This window comes from Mycteria americana, chromosome 5 (assembly GCF_035582795.1).
Source record: "Mycteria americana isolate JAX WOST 10 ecotype Jacksonville Zoo and Gardens chromosome 5, USCA_MyAme_1.0, whole genome shotgun sequence".
NCBI lineage: Eukaryota > Metazoa > Chordata > Aves > Ciconiiformes > Ciconiidae > Mycteria > Mycteria americana.
This window is the reverse complement of record NC_134369.1, coordinates 64,971,064-64,998,354: the sequence shown is the minus strand read 5'-3', so window position 1 is coordinate 64,998,354 and position 27,291 is coordinate 64,971,064. Positions and strand designations below refer to the sequence as shown.

The window sequence follows — 27,291 nt, the reverse complement described above, 5'->3', positions numbered from 1 at the left end:
TTTTAGTAGCAAACCTTTAAGCAAAGCTCAGCTAACATTTATCCCATGACCATTTTTATCAGTATTATCTTCCTCCTCTGGTAACGTTAGATAGAGCGCTAACTTCAACAGTTTTCCTATATACAAGATGCACAAGATTACTTTCCTTTAAGAGTTGCCTCAGTGGTTTATGAAAAGACAAAGTTCATCTTTCTTTTTTTTTTTTTTTTAGAGCTTTTTATAAAACCCATTTTGGCTGAACTTGGAAAATGTGACTATACAATGGGAAAGGGCAGGCCCTGCTTTTTTTTTTTTTTGTCTGAACACAATGGCAGGATAAGGGAGGCACCGCTCGTTACAAGGAATACACTTTAATCAAGTTGCCCAGCACCAAGTATTTGTCTTCCACCACTCTAGATGCCAATGTTTGTTTTCTGTCTGGGAGAAGAAACAGACAACACTTTTCATTTTAATAAAAATCTTTCAGAATGAAGCAAACAGATGACCTATTTTGGAGGATCTACTTCTTTACTTGGTTTGCAAGTGGCTTAGGAGGTAAAGATGACTGGAGGTCTCCCGTTACAGCGTTGCTGGAGGAGATTTAACACTTTCCTGCTCAGTTTGCTAGCTGAGAAGAGTGAGATCGATTGCCATGGTGTTTAATTTGACTCTCCCTGCTTCAACAACATTGCCATTACTATCACATACAGCTTGGCTTGAACGGGAACTGCAAAATATGCTGCTATGACTAAAACTGCAGTTGGAAAGGTGGAAATTTGGTTTTATTAAACACATGTGGGCACCTGCTAAAATTACTTCTGCAACTAAAACCAGGACTTCATCTTCAGTCTCACAACAGTCCCATTCTCTGGTACAATATCATCCAACGTTGCCAGTTCTAAGGATATCATTGCAAGTCTTCTGATATGTTTCTTTATCCTACAGTACTGGATGTCTAAGTATATGAAGACAAGAAATCATAATCATAAGATTCATTTTTCACCTAAATAATTCATTTCAAGCCTCCAAGTTTGTGCAGAAGAACAGAAAAGCCTTAAAGACTCATAGTGCAGGGAAACTGAAATGCTTATTTATTTTGAATCCTCATTACATCATGGCCAATCTGCAGGACCCTGGGGCTCAAGTGCTACATTTTTTATGCTGTTAGCTGACAGCAGATACTAACAACACTTGAGGGCTTCAAGCATCTTGTCCTGTCTGGATGTAGCATCTGATAACAGCAGAGACTTACTTTATTGTCTGTGACCAGGTAGAAATAACAGCCTGAATTCAGACTCCTGTTCTGTTCTAGGATTCATCTCCTTTAAAGCCAGATCTCCCACCCTCTTCTCCCAGCAGCACTTAACTCCTCAAAATCAAGCGAGGAAAGGGTAAGAGGAAGGGTGAAGAAGCAGAAACATGAAACTTAAGTCCTCTTTCCCCTACATCACCTCGCATACCAAGGGAGCAGCCCTGTTGTCACTGAGCTGCAGGCACAAACGACGGGAGCGCTGCAGGTTGTCCTGAGACTCTCTGCTGGGAGCAGAGGAGGGCCACCAGGGAAGAGGAGACAGGAGGTCATGGAGGACTGGAACCAACGTGTTTTCTGCCATGCACTTCTCCCCAGATAAATCCCTACTTGCCTTGCATCACACAGTCCGTAACAGCTGAAACGTGGTGGAATCTGTCAACTTGTCTACAAACTACCAAAAAATATCATATTAACTATCAGCCACCACGAGACAGTTTCCCTTGGTACTTGTGCTCCAGTGGTAAATGTTGGAAACATGCCTTATTCCTCATTTAAACTTGCTTCACTGTAGCTTTCTACTCTTAATTCTTGCTATCACAATGCCATACAGCATCTTCCTGCAAAGGTGAATTAGGCAAAAACAAGGCGTACAAAGACACTGCCATTTTTTTTGTGAGCAGAAGCTGGGACCTGCTCTTCTGCCTGCCTGCACCAGGGAATACAGCAGGTATTACTGATGGGATGGAGCTGCTTTTGAGGCCCAGGATACATGTGCCATGTAGCTAATGTACAAAAATAAATGGTCTGTTGTAAGGATCTTGCAGTAATATCTGGCAAAACATATACTGGACACTGTATACCTTGAGGGGGTCATTGACTGGTGACAAGCACGGGATTCAATCTTTGTCCCAGAGCCATCCGTGAATGGATTAGTCCTCATTTTCATAAAATTCTTGTTTATTCTACTGGCCCACTAATTACTACTATTAAAGCAAATGGTACCGTGTATGGTCTTGCATGTGCATTATTAAGAGCATCAACAACCTAGAGCTGCCAGGCACCTAGGTGTGTTGCAAGGTGCTGCATGCAAACATCTACACCCATCAGATGGGCATTTCTTTGATTATCCCTCTGTTTTACCTTTGCTATCTCTTAGGGCAGTTCCCCTCCGTGGGCTCTGTACATACCGATATCACTGCCTACCTGTTTTAGCCATCAGTTGCTACCAGCTCTGCACTATTCATTTGGCAGAGCTTTCACTCCCGAGAAGGTTATCATGGTTATGGGCATTTTCCTGTGTTGGAGGGACCAGGAGTGAAGGTGCTTTCACGTGCTTTTGGCCCACATCACTCTGTGTCCCATGGAGTATCCAACTCCCTGAAACCATATCCCCTGTTCACTGCTGACATTGGGAATTCATCTGGATTCAAAGGTATGAGGTGTAATTTAATATGTACTTTTCCTCCCAAGCACTGTAAACCACCTTGGGATTTTTTTTACCATTTCAGAGATGACATCCAGGAGGATGTAGGATTAATTTTCCTCTACCAAAACCAGCAATACTATGTCAGCAGAGAGTTTGTCCCGAAGGCTGGACTGGTGCTGGACATGCAGCACTCCTGGTGACATGAACAGTGGATTATTCTGGAGAATAATCCGTAGAAATCCTGCTAAATCTCACCCACAGAGAGGTCTCAGAGATCCTGAGCTGGGGCAAGGGAGTGACCCACTGGCACCCAGAAGGACAGATTCCTGAAGACGTTACTACACATAAAGCAGCCACTAAGCTTATCAACTCCAACACAAGAGTTTAATTTAGATCAAAGCAGTTCAAATTAAACATCTCATCATTCATTAGTATTTTTATTTTCTCTTTTTTTCTTGTTGTAAGAAAATGTTTTTCTTCCACCCAGAGCTTTTAAAACAGTTTTCATTTAGCAGTCTGTTGTCCCTGCTTGGGAAGTGCAGAAAACAAGTGGAGAAATATAAATTTATTTTCTATAGATTGGAAATCTTTTTTTCTGGTCAGCTCCGTTACTGAGTCAGCTATCTGTGTGCACTGCCAAAGGAAGTAATGGAAGTTGTCTATACAAAACAGAGGGAGCACAAATCAACAGGAAAGAAAATTGGGTTTCTCTTGAGCCACTAGCAAAAACAAACCTATCAACGATGTAAAACAAGACAGGGCTCACTGCAGACTTGAGATTCCCTGTACTGTATTGATGATATCTAAGTTGCATGACTGCTTCGCAGCTCTTTTTCCTGTTATCCAAATAGTATCAGCCCTCAGACTGCTTCTCAGCAGATCTGTCTGCTTGCAGTCACTACTGCATTGATTTCCATCTGGTGCATGTTTTAAAAGTTTTCCTCACAACCTTAAGGATTAACTGCCCCCTTTTTTTTTTTTACAGAAGTTTAGATTCTGAAGCACGCTGAAAAAAACAATCATAGCAAAGAAGTACCAAATCTCTTGCAAACTCTTCCCTGATCATTGGGCATTCAAAGATCTACCAGCAGCTGTTAATGTAACGTTATGGATGTTTAGCAGGACTTCCTGTATCTAATGAACATAGCTCTTTCAGTGAGGAGACAAAGTGCAATGCTGTCCCAGGAAAATAAAAACGATGTAACATTCAGTCAGGAATGCACTTAGTACATGGCCTGGAATGGCGAATTGATCTCATGCTTCTGTAACAAAGATCTCATCTGTAGTCCCCATGCACTGCAGGCACTGGCGCGGCTTCAGCACGAGCGCGATGATCCTGCTCCCAAAAGGAACTGATTAGGAGGGATGTTCCAGGAGCTATTTGATACAAGCAGCACAATCCAGAATGCCATTTATAGAGTAAAAAAAATATAAAAATATAGCAATCTTAAATATTTTTATGTCTAAGAATGCCAACAGCATCATCTAACTGATAGTGAAAATAAAGGCTTTTTAAGCACTCCTATAAACACGGTATTCCTGGATTTGAAGTAGGCAGAGGGGACGGACAGATGTTTTGGTGTGAGTATGGCGCATAAGAGAAAAAGGTTCAGTTTGTTTTCCGCTGCTTTCCTCTTGATTTTAATAGGAATTATATATGTAGGTCCATTTAAAATCCTACTGCTCATTTCTCTATGCCTGCACACAGAATGTATCCAGGGATATATGAAGCAAAATGTAAAGTGGTGAGGCGACCCGCTGGTGTTGGAAAAAAGGATGATGTAAGTAACACAGGCAACTTGTAAGAAAGGCCCTTGGCATCTTTTGCCAAATACCCAACTTGCGGTAACAGTGCAAGCAAGGGAGTGAAAATGTAGTCGGAGTTTTGCTTCGTCAATACTATAAAATAAACCTAACTTAAAATGGGTGTTGCCCAATCCAATTGTCAAACATCGCTGCCACAATACAAAGACAAATGTTTATTGGCTTAACTTTGAAACTGCAGTAAATGCTCTTCTATTCAACTAGATAAACAAATACAGTACTGAGTATATAATAGGGTCCTTTCAAGTAAATTATGCTTCCTAACTCATGTGTAAAAGAAAAATGACCTTTAATGTTTATATTCCTGTAAAATAAGAAACCATCAAGGCTCTCCTTCTGTTATATTCCAAATATAAAAAAATAAAGAAGGTTTAAATGATGTCCATTTTATGACAACATGAGCAAAGCAAAGAAGTATAGCCAGGCTGACATTCCAGCTTTTCTTCTCACTATTACGAGAGTGAAGGAGAAAAATTCTCTGTTATGTTCTCATTTACAGTAGCACAAATCCCCAGGAACTGCACTGACTTCAGTTGGTTATTTTGGATTTACAGCAGACTGAAAGAGATTAGAATTTGGTCACACATGAATGAAGAACAGAATATCCATATTCACTCTAAATATATTTTCCTTTCTTATGTACACAAAACAGCAATGCTGTCCTTAGCAATGACAGATTATGGGCTATTGTTTTACCTGATTGCCTAGAGGTATTTATAAAGGTATCAAGCAGGATGCCTCAGTGAAGGAAGTAGTTACCTTCTCCAGCAAATGCATCCACATCCATGTCCAGAAAGAACTGCATTCTCTACAGGATCAGGGCGTTAGGCAAAAGGCTAAAATGCATACATACAGCATTATGCATCCAGTGATGAGAACCACCTGTTTGTGAGTCTGTTCTATTGTTTCTGCCAAAGATTGGCTCTAAGTCATGACAATCTCTCATGCAGATATAATAGCATACATGGACTGTATATCTTTAAAATACCAAGTAGAAAACTGTAGTAGTTATTGTAGAGCACTATGTTTAAAACAGTAATAATTCCTGATCTTGATGAAGGAGGGTATTTTCTTCATACAGCCTGCTTAGTTATGAGAATCTCAGATCTAGTCTCAGCAAAAAAGCAATGCAGTGAATCCCTATCGATTTAAAAGCAATGATAACCCTTGCACAGCATGAACCAGCTTCAGATCCTAATGCCCCATGCTTTGCCAGTCTTGTTCAGCTGAGGTGCAAGATCCTTATGCACAAGCAGGTAGCCAAACAAACAGTGTCTCTCCTTTGGTCTTGACACCTATCAACATTAAATACATCCGCCTCTTCCATTCTGCAGGCTTTCTAATGAAGTGGCTGCACGCAAGGAAAAGGCATTAAGAGAGGGAGCATTGCAAAAGTAAAGTGAAAATAGGCTGCTCCAGGAGATCGACAGAGATTAGGGTTGGATATCCCTGGGCTCAGTTTGACTGTGAGCATACTAATGCCCAAATCTCTAACTGAAATGCTCTGGAAACCATCTCTGCAGCCTCCAACAACACAGTGCAAAATCATAAATCGAGCAAGATGGTTCACAAATAGGAAAGCAGGAGAGGTTGACTTTTGTGTTTTTTTTTTTTTTCCCTAGGACTATAACCAAAGAATTGAAAATGTCTAAATATGCAGAACATTTATTAAAAAAAAAAAAAAAAAGTCAAGGTTTCAAAGTCAAGCACTCAAAAGTTAGGAAATGTTAATGCCAACAGTTTTGAGAGTCCAGTGTAAGATGCCTAGGATTTTATTTTTCAGAACTTTGATTCTTATGGAGACCCAATCTCTTAAAGACCCCATCTCTAACCTTCCAGCGAGCTCTCAGCAACAGATCAGCTCAACTACTTGCAAGTTACTTGCTAAATCATCTCAACTAAATCAGTCCGACCCCTATACTGCTTCCTGACTTCAACCCTCCTATATTGAAATCCTGCTGTGTCGCATCTCCAGCCCACGTCCCGCACTGCCGCAGTGCTCCCAGGCTCCGTTCTCCATGCTGTCCTTCAATTACACACGCTCTTTGATGAAAGTTATACCCCCTTGAATTAGGTTGTGGAGAGCTTACCCTGGTGGAGAGCTTACCCTGTCCTTCCTCAGAGCTCTCCTCCAACTCACTTCTGACCACAAGAATCTCACAAAAGCATTTAGGCTGTTTTGCTCCATGTTTTGCTCTGTTCTGTCTACAATAAAGTTCTGGATTTCTAAGCACTGCTGCAATACAAATAAATAGGAAAATAATACAGTATGCCTAATGAAGAAGAGGCAGGAAAACAGCCAGTTGTATCTCCTTACCTTTCTATCCCATAAATCACATATACATGTATTCATATTTAAATATATAAAGATAGAAGCCAGGTACCTGCTCCCTACATCTGGTGGAAAAAAAACCCTCTGACGATTTTTTTTCTTTGGAATGTCTCAATTTACCGAACAGAAACATTTCATACAGACAAGTATTCAATTAAGTTCCTTTGGAAAGCAGGCAAGCTTCCACTGGAGCTATGCCAGCCCCGCCTTCTGAGCAGTCCAGCTGGTAGTCTCCTGAGGACCAGGGCTTCCAGCTCCCACAGCTTCAACAAATCTTGCTAGGCAAACTGCCTGAAGATTAAGGACCCTTGGGCTTATAATGCCTGCAGTCCAGGGCAGGCTACCAGGCATAGCACAGTGTCATGGTGACTGGAGAGCTCAGAGATACCAGGGTCATGGCTAGAGCCATGGCCAACATTCAAGTATCCAACAACTCAGGCTCCAGTCTTTTTTACAGACAATTTCAAACTATTGGAACATCAAGGTTCCCTGAGAAATCAAAATACTTTTCTCCTTCCAGCTCTATTGCATACATATGGGGCAAACAAAAGCAGATTCTTCTTATTCCTTTACTCTCCTTCAACTGTTCCTTATTACCACACGTTAGTCTTGTTTGTTTCTTTGTTTGAATTAGTTTGCAGCTTTTTGGAAAAGACACCATTTTTCTACCTGTGTTTGAACAGTTTCTAGCATAATGAGACCCACATTGTAGCTGTACGTGGTACTGTAATACAAATAACAAGGTGTTATCATTTTCTTTTTTCCCTCATTAGACAGGAGCTTATTGAAAAATCAAAGTCTTCCCCCTAATCATTTTCACTCTGTTAGCTGTAGGCAACATTTGTTGGATAGTAATTAAAATAATTTAAAAGTATCTAAATTTTGCATGCATATTGTTTCTTATTTTTTCACAGACTATGTGTTTGTTCTTCCCCCAGCTGAAAAGCTAGAAATCAGAATTTACTTCCCATGTTCTCACCTCCCTCTCTCTACTTTATACCATATTGCAACTTGTCATATTATATTATGAGTATCTTATGAACAGCCTAATTGACATATTAGTTACATATTTATGTTGAAGAGCTTTTTTCTTTCACTATTTTTAGAGATCGATTTTACATGTCATGATATCCATATCTATATTTATACTTAATATATTTCAATTATTTTTTTCTTACCATATTTAGTTCAAGGATTTTAATGATAATATGCACTGAAAAAAGACCTTTGTATCAGCCCTTCATTTCACAAGGCAGACGGATAAATTTCAGCTCTTCTGGGAAATCATACTATGCTACTAGACACAGGTGAGTTTTCCACTACAGCCACGAGACAGTACTTCACTTTGCAAAGACCAAGATGGTCCTTTCTCATTAAAAGATATGCACTTTGGTTTTCTGAAAACAAGGAGGCGCTAATGAAAACATCTAAGGGAAACAAACTGAAATATTGCTCTAACTTGGAGTGGTGCACATCAACAATACCACACACCATTCCCGTCCTGCTTACACTGTCAGTCCTTATGAACCAAATTCGGCAAACCCATACATGAATAATTACTCTGAGTTCTTCAGACTGAGGCTATTCATGTGATTAAAGCAGCTCTAAACCAACGAATGGTGAATAAAATTGTTGGAACATAATTTTATGTACTGCAGTGCAGACCTCTAATTTTATATTTCGTAATAGAAATGTAAATTATTTTTTAAAAAAGTCATCTCTCAGAAATGTTACTACTAAAATAAAAACAAATTTCTCTAGGGCTCTATTTACAATGCAGAAGAATTGCATAAGCACGATTCCTGACTTTCATGAATGTAACCAGGGTGGTTATGCCCCAGAACTGAATAATAATTAAAAGCTAGATATTGGCAGCTTCAGGCTTGCTTTTCCACAGGAGCCTAAGGGGTAAACTTTAGAAGGCAAACTTCACAACAGCCACTTCATTATGGAAAGAACCTGCATCTGATCCCCAGAAAGGCACTCAAAACTAACGTCTCTGTGGCAATGCAAGGATGGTCCACATGAAGAGGACAAACTCTCATGCTGCCACCTGTACGGATTCCTAACATGAGATTACAAAATATACTGGATTTTGGACATTTTCATCCATCTATCTCATTAAGCCTGTACAGCAAGGGTGTCTGACCTTCCCGATACCCTTATGCGACCTTAAAAAAAACTGCACGTGGCCCGGGGAGCTGAGGAGGAGGAGGAAGTTCTGAAGTAGTTTCCAGGCAGAAGACAATGGCTCTGCAGGCATCCCAGCCACCTGGTGCTGGAGGGGGCTGAACCCGGCATGCAGCTGGATCCTGGGTCAGCCAGCACCTATTGGCTTCAGCAGCCTCTGCTGGCTTTCTTCTGCCCAGAGCTGGGGATTCAGGTTATCTGTCACCCCAACATCAAAGCCTTTCTACTATGTATATGGCATCGCTTTGGCATGGGACCTGTGCTTAACAGCTCACAAACCATGGGGTTGCCATAGTTTACATTTCCTGGCTTTTTTTCTGCAACCATGAGGGTTAAAAATCGGTTTTTTAAAAATGAAAGCTGAGAATTGCAAGTCAGCATGCCTCTAGTTGCTGAGGCTTTCATACTCACAGTATCTTAGTAACTACAGTACTCACAAATATCAAAAGAAATATAAGAAAGTAATGATCCTCTGCAATATATTAAGGAGCCCTCTGGAGATAAGAAAGGCTCAGGATTTGATGATTTTTGTTCATGAGCAACGGCACGTCACAGAGCAAAGCAAGCCTGGTAAGGACTGACTGAATTTAAAAACACATGCAAAAACGCACACACAGAAAAATCACTATGGAAAATGTGCTGCCTAACTGTGCATGAATGAACCCAGCAGCTCAAGCACTTTGCTAAGCTCCAGCAGGAAGTGGAAAGTACTGCAAGGGACATTCCTGGGTGCCCACCCGCCCACGGTGAACAGTGGGGCTGCTGCCTGAACAGATGGGCCAGGGCGGGTGGCAAAGGACAGTCCGGACTCCCTGCACACCCGTACCCGTGCACGCAGGTGGAGGTGAGAGGGTGTGCTGGCTCCTGGAGCCACCACGAGCAGGAGAAGGGCAGTAGCGCCAGGCTTGCACGGGAAACATTCCCCGTTTTGTCCCAAAGCAAACAGCAATAAAACAAACTGCTAACGAGGATGCAGCCTCTGCAAAGTATATGCCCGAGGACTGTGTGTCTGCCTGTGTTTAAGGGGAAGGGAAGGACCGTGTTGGTGGAAACTTCAAGCTCAAGGGGATTTTTATCCAAACAACAACAAAAAATTGTTTGGATATTTTGCTGGTAATAGAAGTTACTCACAAAGTACCAGAGAGAAAACACTGCTTTGAAGGAAAGAGAAAACTGTTAAACAAAGAACCTTACCCTGCAGAAAGAATTCCTTTTTAACGCTAATGTTAACATTTCACTTTTTATAAGAAATCCCAGTGAATCTTCCCTTAGGACTCTTCAGCTCCAGACAGGACACTTCTCTTTTTTCCTCTCTGCCTGTTGACCTACTCTGCTGATCTTTCTTTCCAGGAAAGAAACAAAATTTTACTCACATTTTTTGCTTCTCTTTATTAGGCTGTTTATCACACTGTTACACAAACCATTCTCAGACCCGTTAGAGCCTTTGCAGGTAAAACATCTAGATTTTAGTATTTTACAACAGGAAACTAAAGAACCCATGAGGAAACCACTCATGACAACATTCACAACCTTATATCTGTTATTTTAAAAGGCAAGAAAACAACATATAATACAGAAGCCACTTCTTTGGAAGATAAAGGAACGTATTTAAAGTAGTGAAAGGCAACCTGTCATTCTGACACCTTCCTGGTTTTGGGGAAGTCAAATTAACAATAACACTTAGCAAGGAAGATGTGATGGCACAAGGCAGTTGGGTTATTGAAGCATATAATTAGCAGCTATTTTAATTATGAGCGTAATGTTAAACATGGATAGGGCTCTGCAAAGAAACTGTGATGGCAGAGAGTAATCCAGGATGTAAGAAGTTTGGAAACTGATGATCTAGGGACAGTACCATAGAAACGTAAATGATACTGTATGGAGTAGTGCTAATCAAAACCAAAAGATTTTGCAAGCAGTTAAACATGGGCTTAAACTTAAGCATCAGAACCATCTCACTGAAGCTAATAGACATGAACACAGTACTTGAACACCTTGGAATTATGAATGTCTAGTTTCGGGAGGAACACCACTAGTACTTCTGCTTTAAAAAAGGAGCAGACACAGAGGGATGTCAAGTAACACACAAAAGAGTAGTTCAGAGATCTACAAGCTGATTGTTATCTGAGGTTATAAATCCATATGGGGCAGCACTCTGTCTGAGCAAACACACCTGGTCTCTCAATGTCCTTTGGAATCAACTTACTCCAGCAAAAGTGGTGAGCGCGTGGTGGGCATATCCCACACATGGTGGGACTTCATGCGTGAACAGAGCTCTCCTGACTCCTGAGCAGAGCTTCTAAGTAGCATCTCTGCATTGTATCCTCTCGTACTTCTTGCTGTGAAGCCAATGCATTTAGAGCCAGGTCAGAGTCTCTGCCAGTCAGCACAAGCAAGCTACAGAAGTAGTGCAAGGGAACAGGAAAGCAGGAGTGCATCTAACCCATGCAAAACTAAGTTACTCCCCTTCATTATTGTCCACTGGAATAAGTGGGAGCTGAGGGGCATTTCCTTCCCATGAGTGTTCCTGGATGAGCAAAGGCAAAGCCACTTGCTGCACAGGGTATCTAGGCCTTAATGAAGAATCGTAATGAAGTTCAGGTCCAGCTGCTCAACACTAGTCCCACTATGCATGATATATTTTTCCCATTTATTTTCTCACTCAGGTTTCACCTGTAAAACAGTAATATTAAGGCAGCTCCTCAATCTCAGCCTGTTAAATACTTAGTTCAGCTAGCATAGTCACAAAGAACGTTCTCCAATAAAGAAGTCTACAACTTTCAGTTGCAATTGTAACACTAGAAGCACCATGAAATGTGCAACAGTGCGCTCAACTGTTCCAGGTACATTAGTGAGATCAGGTCTGTGACACATCACAACCCCAAAAGCTTCCCACCTAAGACTAAGAATGGAATAAGCAATCCATCACATGCTATGACATGTTCCCCAAAACACACACACACTGAAAACCTTAAAGTGGTGTCAGAATGTTTATTGAAGAGGGCAATCTAACTGGCTGAACCGACCTGGGTACCCGGTAACTTTTAATATAAGCAAACAGAGATACTGTAAACTTTCTGTGCATGGAAACTGTGTTTATACTTAAATTAGACTTGGAAGACTGAAATAATTTAATAGAAAAATATAGCTTAAGTTCCCAGGAGCTCTGAATGACCTCAAGATCGTTCTGAAAAAACAGAAATATAGGGACATCTCCAATGATGCAAATAGTTACACAAATATTTTCCAAGTCAGCTAATAAAATACATTTAGTTGCCTATTTGTTATGATAGCTTTGCAAATATACTTTTAAAAACACTTTTCGGTCCCACCAAACATTTGTCACTTTCGTTATCAGAACTGATGGTAAGCATTCTACAATGTAAGTGCTGCCTCATTTACTTAGTCAGTTTTGTAATTGCTGGATCTATTATTTTTAGCCATACTGCTGAGATTCTTACTACCGCATGACAAGATAATAAACTTTCTTAGTGATTCAGTGGAAGTAGATTAGAAAAGAAGAAACAAGATGCAAGAAATTTCAGATTACTCTCACTGTGGTCGATATATTGACAAAATAATTTGATTTATATAGCAACTAAAATAGCTGTACACTGGAACATCGGCATGGAACGTGAACACAAATCAGAGGGATAATGACCATGACAAATTGTGAGCTCTGTTGTTCATGAATCTAGAAAATCATTATTAGGAATATTAAAACACCAAGAGAAATCTAACCTAATGTTGCATAACGATGATCAGACTCCTATGAAAATTAGGAAATCGTTAAATCTAATAGTAATTTATTTAATAAAATGAAGTAAAAGGGGACAGGGTAATTATTCTGTAACTGTCACTGAAAACAGCCAGATGAGTCTAATGAAGCTGCATTTGTTCTTCTGCCACAGGCTGGGTGCATGGCCATGGCTGGAATCTGGCCCCAAAAGTTTGAGAAGCACCGAATGACGCGCTGCAGTTACCAATGAATCCACATTCATACCTGCATTTTCCACGCCACTCACACAACTCCCGTTTTGACATGAAAACGTCACGCAGGCAGACATAACGGACTGTGCTTTTAACAGCAGGGTCCTCGTGCTGCGAAACCTTACGTACGCCTGGGATCGGGACGACCTGTGGCAAAATTCAGCACTGTTTTTGCGGAGTAAAGGTGACCAGGCCTCTCCGTGCTGCTGCAGCGTCCCCGTTTTGGGGGTGAAACCCAGCATTTCGGCTCCTCTCTGAAGGAAGGGGGCAGAAGGGCACAGCAGCTCCGCACCGGGCCCAGCCCTGCGCTGCGGCCGGCAGCCGCCCGCGGACACCACCGCGTGCTCTGCGCGCACCGGGGCCGCGCCGCGCCCTGCCCTGTCCTGCCTGCCCGGGCCCTGCCCGCCTGGGCTCGGCTGGGCTCGGCTCGGCCCTGCCCGCCCGGGCTCGGCTCGGCTCGGCCCTGCCCGCCCGGGCCCTGCCCGCCTGGGCTCGGCTCGGCCCTGCCTGCCGCCCTCGGCCCGGCCGCCAGCGGCTGCGCGCGCCTCTCCCCCTCCTCCTCCTCCTCCTCCTCCTCCTCCACCTCCTGGCGGCCGCTGCCCCCGGCAGGGATGGAGGCCATTGAGGAACTGGCGCTCAAACCCTGCACCTCCTCCCTTTACCTACGGCCTTTCCGCCTCTGTTACCGGCAGGTGAGTGGCGCCGGCGGCTCGCCCCTCGGCGCCCGCCCAGCCTCTTCCCTCACGCCCGGGCCGGCCCCTCCCGGCCCGTCCCCCCACCGCTTCCCTCCGCCGCGGCCGGGCGGCGGGGCCTCTCCCGCCTCGTCGCGGCGCGGAGGGGCGGGCGGGCGAAGGAGAAGGGCCGGCCGGCCCGCGGGCCCCTCTGGTGTCCTGTGACCTCCCCGACTCCGCCATTTTGGGACACTGGCGGTGTCACCGCAGGAGCGTCCGCCTCAGCCTCATGGCGCCTTCCCGCCCCGCACCGCTCGGAACCGCCCCTCAGGCGGCTGCTCTGCCCCTGCCCGCCCGCCGCATCCCTCCCTGGCGGGCGGGGAAGGTGGGGCTCCAGGTGGACAGGCAAGGTAGCCCGAAGGACCGGTGCCTGTGGAGGGCACTGCCTTGGGGTGTGCCACCAACTCCGGCTCCTCCATGGGTGCGCCAAGGCCCCGGGTGCCCGGCACCTCACCGGGGTCTGGGGCTGTCTCCATAACCCCGTTCTATTTTTTCGGTTCACCTTTGAGTGGGGCACCTCTTGATTTGGGTCTTGCTTTGGTGCTGATAGTTTGCAGATCGAGCCGGTGATGGGCAGCCCTCAGCACGGCGGGTAGTTACTGATACCGACAAGGTATGCCGCTGCTCTGCGAGGCCAGTGGGAAGCGGGGCCCCTTTCCTTACCATGTTTATATCAATGCCAGTCACCTGTCAGAGGGTCCCTGAGAACTGGTACTTCCAACAGTGGCAAGAATGCAAGGCGTGAAAGGAAAATTGCTTCTCGTGGCATAAAGTGCTGCGTGTTCCTTGAATGTTTTCTGCGAGCAAGGTCATGCACAAAACGTCAGTTGTTTCTCTAGCTGACGGTGCAGCGTTGGCTGGTCCAGGGTGAGCCTTTAGCCAGGTAGAGGGGTGGAAGTGGAAATGCAGAAGAATGTGGACAGCCCTAGAAATGCATGCAGCAGACCACCTCTTCTCTTATTCCTCCTTTGCTTTGGTTCTAAACACATCAGTTGAAAAGGCAGAAGAGGGAATGTATATGGAGGAGGTGTGTTTAAGTCCAACAGAGAGATAACATACAGAAAAGGATAAGCAAGGGTTCAGATAGCTTGCATCAAAGCAGATGAACTGATTTTTTACCTTTTTAAAATACATTTTAATACATTTTGTACATGATTTTCCTAAAGAAAGCTCTCTTCTCATTGGTTGGGATAAGTAAAACATTTTGATTTGTGAACAACTGAAAGCTTTACACTGAATAAATTATTTCTTTTTAGGTATCGGAAGAAAACCTGAAGAACATTCTTTCATGTTCTGAATTTTTGCTGGCTTAGTTTATAAGTGACAAGTTTTACTTCTTAATTTCATTTTCATTTCTGAGTCATGCTCTATTTACATGAAAAATGAGATTTAATTATAATGTACAAAACATTGTACAGTATTACAAAATTACATTTAATTGAATACCAGTGCCTTAAATGTGATGAGTATGGTAAAGAAGAAATAAGGATCTGTTTGGTCACGTGCTGTGATTTGACAGAGACCAGCATTGCCACCGAAAGAAGTAGACTTGCCCTTTCTGCACATCTTGCTACTTCCTCTCCTTGCACAAGTGTTTGTGCAGCAACATCGTGAGCTGGATCAGGGATCTGGTCCAGGTCAAACCTAATCTGGCCAAAAAAAGAAGTCAGTTTTAACCTAAACAAGGTCTCTGATTCAATTCAAATGCTTATGCTGGCAGAGGGGAGGTAATGTGGTGGTTAGGGATGAGTGTTTGGGGGCTGGTTGAGGGCAGAGATTGTTTCTCTTGGCTGCAGCACTGTCTTAAAATGAACGTGAAAATGTAGTTTATGTGGCATCTGTACAGAAGCTGGCTTGGGTCCAGCCTACTGAGAGCATAAGTTCAACGAGTGCACAATTGTCTGCACCTGACCTGGGAGACAGGCCCTACGTTTGTTAAAAACACATTTTGCATTTAAAAACTGACTTACTAACCAGAGGAAATGCTAAATATTTTTAGTTATTGCAAAGGCATTTAGGCCTGCTGAAAACCCCATTAAATACCTAAACAGTTAAGTGTCTTAAATGTAAGGGAGTTAGGTGCCTGATCTGCTTAAGAATTTTTGGAAATTCCACCACTCATCTAAAACTGAAAATGATTTCTGAAATCTAGTCCTTGGTCTTACTGGTTTTATGCTGAGTAGCTCTTCCCCTTGTCCAACTTTTTTTATTCACTAGCTGAAAAAAGAAAAGAAACTTTTCTTCTTCTAATTGGTGCCTTATCTTAGAGTAAAATTAGTTTCCCCTCTCCATGAATTCCCTGCACCTGCTTGCTGAACTTAACCCAAATCTAATAAAAAAGTCTTTCTGAATAACAGAACAATTTAAATGAGGAATATGTCAATAATGGCATTTGTTGAACTGTGAAAACTGAAACTAGTTTGGATATTTACTTTATGCAATATGTGGCATCATGCTGTGACCAGAAGGTTTGAGGCAATCTTACACAGAGTTTTTGTGAAGCTATAACATATCCCCTATAATTCATTGTAATCTGAAGAAGATTAATTGATGCATATTTTTGTGTTATGTAATACTGATGAAGGATAATTTAGGCCTTGAAGACTGAGATTTTGAAATCTGTTTTCAAAGAGATGCGTTCCTAAAATAGCATTGATATCTCAACATAACTTCTCTGTCCAAGGATGTATATAGAATTAGAATTTTATTTTATTAGTTTGGTTTTTTACAACTACTGCTTTTCTGTACAAACAGGAAATTGAAAGAATTTTTACATACATGTGATTTTAAGATTATTTCTAAGCATTCATGAGCACTTATGTTACAGCATTGATTTGTAGACATTTCATCATGAACGTGTATGTTACAGCATTGATTCTAAGACATTTCATGTAAAAATTACACTACTTGTGTGGAGGTAATTTTGATCCCATCACTATAGCTAAACCAGTTAAGTTTTCAACAGTTAAACATAAATTTAGATGTAGGTGATTTATATCACAGTTTACTGTGCAAATCTGGTTTTATCCATTCAACCTGCACTGCACTGAGTTGTAAACCACAGTTGCTCTAGCAGGTTTGCAGACCACCAGAAATCCACAAGACATCAGAAGGGGATCCTGGAGGGGGCTGAAATCTAAACAAAATGCTGAAGAAATACTGTTGTAAGCCCACACAGGTTACGCATCTGAAGAAGGTTGTGGTCAGACCTGATCAAGAGCAGAGCCAGAGGCTCAGATGGTCATCTACCTGTTCGTCAGAGGCACTTAACATATTCAAAATTGTAGGCACAAAGATTGGATTAGTGTTTTGGCCAGCTGAGTATTTTCCTTGAGTATCTGGATGTTCAGACAAGGAGTTGTGGACACACACAGGAACAGAGTTATATGTACTTAAAATCAAGTGAGGTGGTTACTGTCATGTTAGACAAAACTCCAGCAGTGTCTTTCTAGGTTAGTGCTTGAGTCCTAAGTTGCCCTTTTTCTGAGACCTTGAGTTGTGTCCTTTGGATTGGACCTGTTACATTTGGTTACATATAGAAATACTCTTCCAAAAGTCAGGAGAAAAAAATGTCAATTTCTGGCTATTTAACTGTGGAGAGGATTGTAATAATTCTTAAGAGTTCCTGAATTTACAACAATTTATGCCCACAGTGGATCTACTCTTCTAATAGAGAGGGTCATGAGATCTTTTCATATGAGGTCTTTGGTCTTTCTCTTCCTCTGCCCACCCATATTGTTTTAAATAAAAGTAATGAGCACTGCATGTTTCTTGTAAAGCATAAAAGTAAGTGTACACCCTTCTGAAAGAATTCTAGGTTTTGAATCGTGTGGATGGAGGCAACATGCAGCTTGGTGTTAGGCATCCAAGTTCTGGGGAGTAGCCTGTCTCTCCAGACAAATCACTGTACCCGCTACTTTTTAAAATTATCTGTCTTTGTATAGTGCAAAGGTAGAAATGGAAGTGCAGTAAAGGAGTCGTGGAATTCAGCAAGCTGTAGGCAGATTTGGTTAGGGCCGATGTGGAGGAGTAGTATGAAGAACTATGTTCTTCAAAATAGACATCTAACAGCTCCTCAAAATGGACCTCACTTTCTACTTGGGATTTTCAGCTGTCAACCCTTTCCTCAAGATGGGGCCCTCAGTCAAGGAAGCTATGTTATTTTAAGTGGGGTGGCCTGACGGTGAGAGATGGACAAGGTACCTCACATGAATATCCTCTTCATTTTGTCAGTAGGTATCCTGTTTACGTATTTTTGCTCTGCTTGGTACTGAAAGGAGAGAATTCATTTATCTCACGTATAGGATAGCATCTGGCTAGTTTTAATGTGTACTTGCCCTCGAAGTGCAAATTGATTTGTTGTCTAAAGTGGCTTTTTTTTTTTTTTAAACATATATCACCTCCTGAAGAATTGGCTTCTTTACCAGAACTCCATGGTAAATCTCTTTTCACTTTTTCCTATTGAAGTTTTCCTGCTTTTCATAAATAATTTATTCAAGAGACCAGAGGGATGGCTAATGAGAGATTAACTCAATGCCCAAGGGCTAGGGCATTTCCCTGGGATGTGGTAGAGTCAGGCTGCAAGATCTTGCTGCAATTAATACTGCTTCCCACATCACAGAAGAGTGTGCTCACTGCTGGGAAACACATTTGTGTGTAAATCTTCAGCTTTCATTTGTGTGTGTTAGCCAGGCACTGGCCTATATATTAGACAGACAAAAAAAATACCAAGTTTAAGAATTCTGCTGAAACTAAGTCATGAAGTAGACTCTGAGTAGTAACAGTTGAGCGGAGTTGTTAGGATTTTGGGCAGCATTAAGTATCCAAATGGGAATCTGGATTCAACGTAGTCTTCTTAATCAGCACCTGAGCTGGGATTTCAGTGGTTCTGCATGTTGGATTTGGACCCTAACACAGGGCTTTGACACTCAGAGCTCTGGTGAATCTTGCTGTAGTTATTTAAGAAGTTACTGCATGCACTTGTTTATCCCTGTGCTCGTGGTTACTACCCTCTGAGAATCAGCAGAAAGGAAAGTAGTTTTGCTCCAGCTGTTACTCTACTGTTCCAGTTCAAACCCACCTCCATCAGCCCTTTAAGCTAAATTACTGAGCTTTACATAGGGCTAAGTGAAGAGACTTTGCATATGCTTTTTGGTGACCTCTGTGCTGGGGACAATATCCTTCAAGGGGAGGCAGAGCATCAGCTGGGGGGAAGCATCTAGCTGGGGGAATAATATCTTGAGCTGTTACAGAAACTGTTGCCCAGAGCTCACATATCAAAGCCTTTGTGGATCTAGCCCAGACTCCTATAGCTTTGTTTTTGAAGGTTGTTCTGGCAAGGGAGCTCTTGCCACTGTTTCCTCGCATTGTATAAACATATATGTGCCCAGAAACTTTTAGAAGTTTGCTGCTAGACTAATATCAACTGTCAGTAGTTTTCCCAGTGTGTATGTAAATGAGTTTGTATTTCAAATCTGTGGAATGGTGAATGGGCATCTGTTTCAATGATGTGGGATAAACCTCAAAAACTCTGTGCATATCAACTGAACCATACAGTCAGTAGTGGTAAATTGGAACTATTTGCTCTTTTGTGAGCTTCTCATTCTTCTGCACTGAAGAGTAGTCCAGTGCCTGAGCATCACATTTCCTCTATTGATTTAATGTTTAGAATAATTCATTTTGAAGTTAAACATAAAAAATGTTCCCTTCAGTTTCATTTTAATGCATGATGTTTTCTTTCAGTGTTAAGGGAATTCAATTATAATCTCTTTGAGTTTTACAGTCATTCTAAAGGAATTTTCAGGACTATTGTAGATTTTAACACATCGTGAACTTTCTAATGGGTAGAAAATGTACTTCAGGAGTAGTGCGCAAGTCATTGGTGAAGAAGGAATTTCTTCTTTCTAATCTTAGATTTGCTACTGCTTTCTTTTGTGACCATGAGCAACCACTATGTTTCTGTGCCTTACAATTTAACTGTCTTGGAGATGTCATGAAGATTAAAACCCTGATTCTATGTATACATGCAGAGAGAAGTGAGGCCTGTATCATTAATGTCATGAAAACTTTGAAGATGAAAAAAGCAAAGCGGTGCAGTGTTACAATAATATTAACAATCTGATTTTACATTCAGAATTTTTTTTTATATGGTAATAGCAACATGAATGTGCCCAGCTGCCTGAAATATTCTCTGGAACTTCCATCTGCTTTTTTATAAACATAAAACATTCTTTTCTATTTTGACAGTTAAAAATGATGCTGTTGAGGGAGTAAACAGATTTTTAAGTTACCTGTTCAAACAAGCAAGTCTTCTGTTGAATCTTCAAAAGGCTCCAGTAATAGGAAATATACTACTGAGTAATACATTTATTTGCAGTTCATTTTTTCAAAGCAGTAGTGCAATAAAAGGAGATGCCATTTTCGCTGCAAAATTTGTCTCATTTTCTTCAGCTTGTCAAGTCTGTTATGTCAGTATATAGTATTAATCTTAAATGCAAACATACTGCTTCTAGCTCAGGAAGTCCCTGAGCTGCAAATTGCAGGAGGCTGAGAGTATTTTAACAATATATTCTTCCTTAGGCATCTTGGGTTCTGTCAGAGGTACGATCGTGGATGAGACAGATTTTTGATCTGACTGATCTGACTGCTGCTGTGTTAACCGGGAATTATGCTTGAAGTGCAATATAATTCTTTTATATGGGTGAAAGAAAAGAAATGTGAAGTTTTTGCAGTGACAGCATTAGGGAGTTAAATGCCAAGGGAACATAATTTCCTTTGAGATAAACAGCGTTCTTTGCAATCATAGCACAGATTTAAGAAAATAAATGAAGGAGTCTAGGCGTATCTGCTTCTGGCTCTGCCATATACCTTGAATTCAACTCTGGAAAATTGTACCAGTTATTCTTGTATGAGACGTTTATGAATTACTAAAGGCGGAAATGAGAAGAATTAGTTAATAAGAGTAGTAGTTGAAAAGAACACTAGTACTTGTTTTGTTTCTGTGAATATTATGTTGTATTAAATCTTAATTTCTTTATCCAGCGTGCTTTGACAAGTGAATGTAGGGTTCTTTGAAGTAAATACATGAAAAACAGTTGGCAGTGACAAAACTTCATGTTTTTAGGTCAGTCTTATTATGATTTAACAAACTTAGGACAACAAATGTCACTTGTTGGAAAGAGTAAGGCTCTGTCGAGCATCTTTTGTAGCATCCTTGCACAGGACTGAAATGTGTCTACACTTTCATAAATGAACATTAAAATCTCATTTAATGTCACTAGTAGCTAGACTACTTGGGTTACTGTGCAATAGCTATGAAGTTAAGACTGAGTATTAGGAGGAGGTACATAAGTTGTAGTTAGCTTAAACCAGTATTTTTCAAGTTCTGATACGTAGCTCATTGAGGGCTGTTGGACTACTTGTAGGTGATCCATGTGAGTCAACTAAGAAAAGCAGATTAATTATCAGCAGATTTTAATGTGCTACCAAGATCTGCAGCTTCATTGGAAGATATTTCCAGGTTGCAGATGAAGAGGTTGAAAACCATTGGCTTTGACAATACCACTCCAGTAGCCTCATCTGCAAGGGCTTGTCTACACAGGACTTTCCTGATTAACTCCATGTCTCATTCTACAACAAAGAGTCTGGTTCTGTTTATGTTAAACCATTTTCAAAGTACGATTGCACTTTGAATTCATACCCTACCTTAATCCATGTTAACTTTCCAGTGCATGCCCTAAGGGAGCAGTAAACTGAATGACTATGTCCACACAGGGGTTTAATGGAGTTTAACTAGCAGAATTCAAGTTCATCAAGGTACTTATCTCAGATTCATTTTCTTGATGTCCTGGTATAGACAAGCCCTAAGAATGAAAGTGGTTTAGTTCTAAGTGAATGAACCATGTTATAAAATCCATCACTGAGATTTTATTATATTTTTTGTGTGTGAAATACAACTATTGTAGGGTATAAGGTAGGGGTTTTTTGACTTGTTTGGTACCGTCTCTTTTGTAGTAATTGCAGTTAGATCTGAGAAATAAAATACTATTCATGTTCTTCAACAACTAAATGCTTTATTTGTTTTTTGGTTTGGATCAAGATACATATGTTTGTTTAAATAGCAGAAACTTCTTTTTCCTAGTACAAAAAATCTGTCATCTGAATCATAATTTCAGCTATGACATTATGTGTATTTGGTATGTTTTAAAGCAGATGAACACTGTAACATTTTAAATGTTTATAGCAAATCTGAATATTATGGAAATTAGACTTTTTCTGTAGATGGGAATATTCTTTAAAATGTCTGGTTTTGATGGTCTATATGGAATGAAACTATACTTTATTATATTCCTGAAAATACAAGCGTGTTTTAAGTAACAATTTTACCTCAACTGCTGCCATATTTAAAATACATTTGTATTTGCAGCTGTAACTCATAAAGGGTCAGCTCCCATGCTTTGAAAACTCTACACAAGTTGATGTTGCATAAATAAGCATGCTTTACACAGCAGGCATATAAAGTTAACTGCCCCTCTGACTTGCATTCAGATTAATTTTTCTTCATAATTTTTAACTAACACAAGTTAAAGAACTTAGCTTTTTGGTAGTGTCCTTCAGACATTGATCAAAATCTTGTTAATACAGTAACACTAAAGTTTACTGAAGTTTAAACAAAGTAAAGCTCAGTTTTTCTTAGTGGTCAGCTCATGTCACACTAAAGCCCTGATCACTGATCAAAACAGCATTAATTATTTGTTTCACGTTGCGGTTGCTGTGTCAAAATCCTTTAAATACCTCTTGGAGCTGAGAGGGAATCTTACGGCCTGTGACAGAGCAGCTGGTCTGGACATGGGCTGATGCCCCAGTTGACAGGTTGTTGGATTAGAAAGAATATCAAAGGCAGTGAGTAAGATTAGGGATAAGTGAACATCTGACAGCAGTTTGCAGCAGGGGAGAACAGATGATAAACAATGGGAGCGGGGTGCGTGGGGGGGGCGAGAGGTGAGAAGGCCATGGGAAAAGTGTGGCGGCAATCACTAAAGCTCCAGGTTGCTGAGCCTCATGAATAGAACAGGAAATGGGATTTGCTGGGACAGATGTGCTGAGCGGTGATGAATACATTATAGGGAAATGAGGCTAAACTCCTAAAGGTGAGAGATGTTCTTTCTCTGAAAAGAGAAAATACGGGGGGGGGGGAAGTTTACCCTCCTGGAGAAGTAAGCATTAATACTTGAAAACTAATACAAAAAGAAGTAACGCTAATGGCACTTTTAATTAAATGGTTATTCCGCTGTAGCATTCATAACAAACTCTAGGTCATGTACCTCTAGCATAATAATCTTACAGTGCTATTACATATACAGTATTGCAAGTATTTATTTTAAACCTAAAATTGCACAAATGGTAGAATGGTTTGAATGATGGAACAGCCTGAATGGAGGCTCTGACCGGATAATGCTCAGATATGTATTCTGAATCTGGCATGTATTACATAGCACTCACATAATGTACGTTTGATCCTGCCACCGTTAAAAGAGAGTTGTACTGAGTGATCTTGTGAGGTCCTTCCAGCCTTACATTTTTTCAATTCTGTAAAGTGATTGTATGCTTGTAGAAAATTATGCATAACTGTTTCTGTTCCTTAGGATATTGTTTCTGTACTTCTCGAACTTCTTCAGTTTATATTCTTGATGGATCATTTTCCAATATTTCTGATATAATTGTCTCAGAAAGCCAACAGAAACTTTTTGTGTGTTTACTGATAGGACTGTGTGTCAGTTCACTGACTTAGAATTTCTTCTGTGTTTCTTTTATTTTTAAAGAAAATCTTATTAAAAAACAGATCTCACATTAATATTTTAATAGTGTATTACTTTAGCAGAAGGGGGAGATGCAGAAAGTATGACTGTTGACATTGCTCTGAAAAATTATCGATAATTTTTTCTCAGACATCTAGAAGTTTATTCCACAGTGTATTCTCCCAGTTTGTTTTACAAATATGAGCTTGCTAAAATAAAGTAGAAACACAAACTATGAAAGTCACCAACTGGAAAACGTAAAGCTCAATGGTGTAAGGACAAGAGGTGAGGTAGCTGTACCATCTGTCTTTCCTGACCTCAGATCTCTTGTATGTGCTGCCCCTGTCCTCAAGTTGAGGAGACATGTATCCGGCCTCCTATAGCTCCTGTTTGCTCCTAGCCATGTGTACTGTAACTGTAGCTCTAGTTTTTAAAAGAACAAGGGATTGTAACTAGAATCTGGGATGAATAGGTGTGTCCCATAGCTCTGCTTCATGGAAGTAGGTGTTCATGTTGCAGAAATGCCATGTGTGGTATTTTGACCACAGCAGCATCACTTGAATACAGCAATTGAAGAGTCCATAGAACTCTGGAGTTCCAGAAGTTCCCCAAAATTAGTGATCAACAAAGATTGTACTTCAAGTGGCCATAATAATAAATAAATAAAATGATGGTGAGTACAGCAAGACATAGATAAAAAAGTATGTTTTACTGATTCTGATCAGCATAAGTACTATCCTCATAGTTCTCTTTTCTATAAAACTTTGATTTCTACATTTGCATGAAACTATAACCAAAGAACTTACCATTTGTTACAGGCAGTTCCCATTTTTAAAGAGTGCTTGAAGATTATTTGCAGTTGGCTTGCATAGTTCTTTAGTTTATATCCCAAGATTTGAACTGTTACAGGGTCACTGTCATTATGAAGGTTTCAGAAATACTGCAGAAAACATAGAACTGTATATAAATCACTAATCAATCACTAATTAATTCAATTAATTGAATGCCAGTTGTTTATGACTTTTAAGCAACAGGTACATTTCTCTGTACCAGTGCTCTCTTCAGAATAGATGACGGGTTAGAAGATGTTTCCAAGTTACTTCTTGAATCTTTCTGTGTATTATTTTTTCCCAACGGGAAGATATGATGAGATGACCACCACTATGGGAATCAGATTTCAGTTAAGTCTATCAAAATTGAGAGGTAAAAGTGAAATTAAGAAAACAGCAAAACCTGGAGCTAGTTGCATCTGTCACTTTGAACTGATTTTGGGGGGGGTGGGGAGAAAGGAGAGGATGAAAAGCCGTGAGGATCTTTGTGAGGAGGGTCTGTGAGAAAGTCTTAGGAGAAAAATCTAAAGATTGTTACTAAGCCTTGGCTTCTATTAGCCCCCTGCTGCTGTTCTTCATCAAGTTGTTTTAATGGCTTTCAAAGCAACTGAGTGGAAAATGGTTTCTCTGGAACTTTAAGGAGACTGAACTGAAAACTGTCATTGCTTTATAAGTAAAACACATCAAAGATTGATGGAAGAATTGCTTGTTAAACACATTGTAGATTTTAATTAAAAAAATTGGAGATATCGTAAAAGAGACATCAGATCATCATAACTACCTAAAGGTGAAAGTTTAATGGCTTGTCATCTGCTCAGGAACCTGTGTTAAGTATCTCTTTCATAGCTTTTGTGACCCTCTGTGTATGTGCATGTGTGCAAGATTGTTTTTTTTTTCCAAGAGGGTTTTTTTTCCTAATGTACAGAGGGAAAAGTGCACAAGCGTAAAAATGTAGGTGGTGGTTACTATGCTTTTTAATTTTCTTTCCCCTGTATTTAGGGATGCCGTCTTCTGGTATTTTTAACTACCTAGTGCTTCAAGTTCTTGTGTATTTCTGAAATAGTTATTTTCCTTTGTGTTGCAGTGTATAAAATATGTTCTGTGTGTTCACTGTGTGCAAAGTGCATTTGTGCATCATCTAGTAATTACGTGAGTGTTTCTTCTGGAACCTGGTCCTCTCACTTTCCTCTCCTCTCCCTACCTTCTTTTCCCTCCACAGTCCTCCCAGACAGTAAATAGTGTGTTTTTGAGAGTTGTGTAGTAGATCTACTTAAAAAAAAAAGTAAAAAAAATGTGCATAGAAAACATTTCCACTGAGACTTTGAGCTTCATTCTTTTAAGCCAGATGCTTGTTCTGATATGTCATGCTGCATATGATCAAGGTGCATATTTAGTAAGCAGATGCAAACAATTGTTTTAAAAGACTGGAAGAATTCCTCAGCAAGCTGATAAAGCACACTGTGCATTATTCACTATCCATCTTAAGATTTCAGAACTGTTCGATGTTGTAGTTTCAGTTTTAATTCATGAGTTCTTTCTGGAGTTAAACAGGTACATTATGCATGATTCTGACTCTAGATCTGATTCTTTATGTAGAAAATTGTTTTTCCCAAGAGTCTAATATGTGATGACTGTAATTACTGGTTTTTCTGCACATGATATGCTTAGAAAAGGTATGTATCATCAAAAAGCATAACATTATTTGTGTGATTCTGTAAGACTTTCATGACGTACAAGATTGTTTAAATTACGAGTAGGAATATTGGCTATGCAATCAACTACATAGAATTTGATAACTTGGTGTTACTATTTTAAGGTTTATTGTCAATGATATTTGTCATTTTAGCTGATATTTTAGTTAGCTATAATAGTTATTTGTGAACTTGGAATAGATGTACCATTTTGTTTTGCTGCATAAAAAGGTTCTAGACTATAAATGGGTCTGGACTATGAAAGGCCAGACACTAAGATCGTTAGCATGTATTTTTATAAACTTTTGAAATTCCAACCTTGCTGAATGCAGTGGTATTTTTGCTCCTCTCATTGGTGAGACCAGGTCTTCACTTGCATTGTTTCTACTTAATCCTAGTTTAGGCAAAGTCTGAAGCAATTTGACTAACAGATTTTTTTTTACTTAGAAAGCAAGGTGATTGGAGTTGCAGAAGTTCAGTGCTTTTTGACCAGAAATTACATGTTCTGACAAACTGAGCTGGAAGTCAAGATGTGGAAAAAATAGGGGAAACAGGTAAATTTGTATATTGAGTATAACATTATAAATAATTTAAAAATTTATTTAGGATATGAACCTATATAGCTCTTGTATATATTCTTATCTTGAACTGCTGAAATAAACTAGCACTGGTGGCTTCATTCAGTTGTGTTTTGGCTTTAGAACATACCTTTGTTTTTATTTGGTCACTTAAGCTTGTTGAGCTTTTGAAGCAGTAGGATTAGAAGAAAAGTTGCCTATCATGTCTTTTGTCAAATCTGCCTTAGAATTTCATATGTATGTCTGCACTTAGCACTCTGCTTTCAGCATTGTAACATTTCTGACACTTTAAAATATTGGACATAGGTAGGCAGTTTCTGGCTTACTTTGCAAGGCTTGTGTTGCTCTTTAGAGTGACATTTCCACAGCACTGCAGTTTGTACGGCCTAAAATTTGATCAATAACTCATCTGATTTGTACCGCTCAGATAAGTTAAAGAATAACGTGAAATTTATTTGCCTCCTATTCAGTGAAACCAGTCAGTAATCGTTAGTATAGAAATTACTACTATAGTACTTTAACGGGATAGTGCCGTCAAATTTGAAACCTGATTGTTTCCCTGACTGTTTCTGTAAACCATCCTTTTTTCTTGTTGAGGAGAAATGGTTGACCTGTCAGTCTGGAGAACCTGTTTCTTATCTCGTTACTTTCTCTTTGATCTGTCTAGGAGT

The 27,291-nt window shown here is 40.4% G+C and overlaps 1 protein-coding gene across 3 annotated transcripts in view; it reads left to right on the top strand.

Moving 5' to 3' along the window:
- Nucleotides 1–13,491: 13,491 nt before the first annotated feature.
- The window catches only part of NUDT14 (nudix hydrolase 14), a 62,418-nt gene continuing 48,618 nt past the window's right edge, over nucleotides 13,492–27,291 (top strand). The window contains exons 1-2 of one of the 3 annotated variants that reach the window (XM_075503744.1): nucleotides 13,603–13,685; nucleotides 26,490–26,596. Coding sequence is in view for 1 of the 3 variants with exons in the window: in XM_075503743.1 (XP_075359858.1) it covers nucleotides 13,605–13,685 (81 nt within the window). In the remaining 2 variants the exon portion in view is untranslated. Of the gene's footprint in view, nucleotides 13,686–15,253; nucleotides 15,390–26,489; nucleotides 26,597–27,291 lie in introns of those variants that run through there. The other 2 variants (XM_075503743.1, XM_075503745.1) reach the window with 2 other exon arrangements.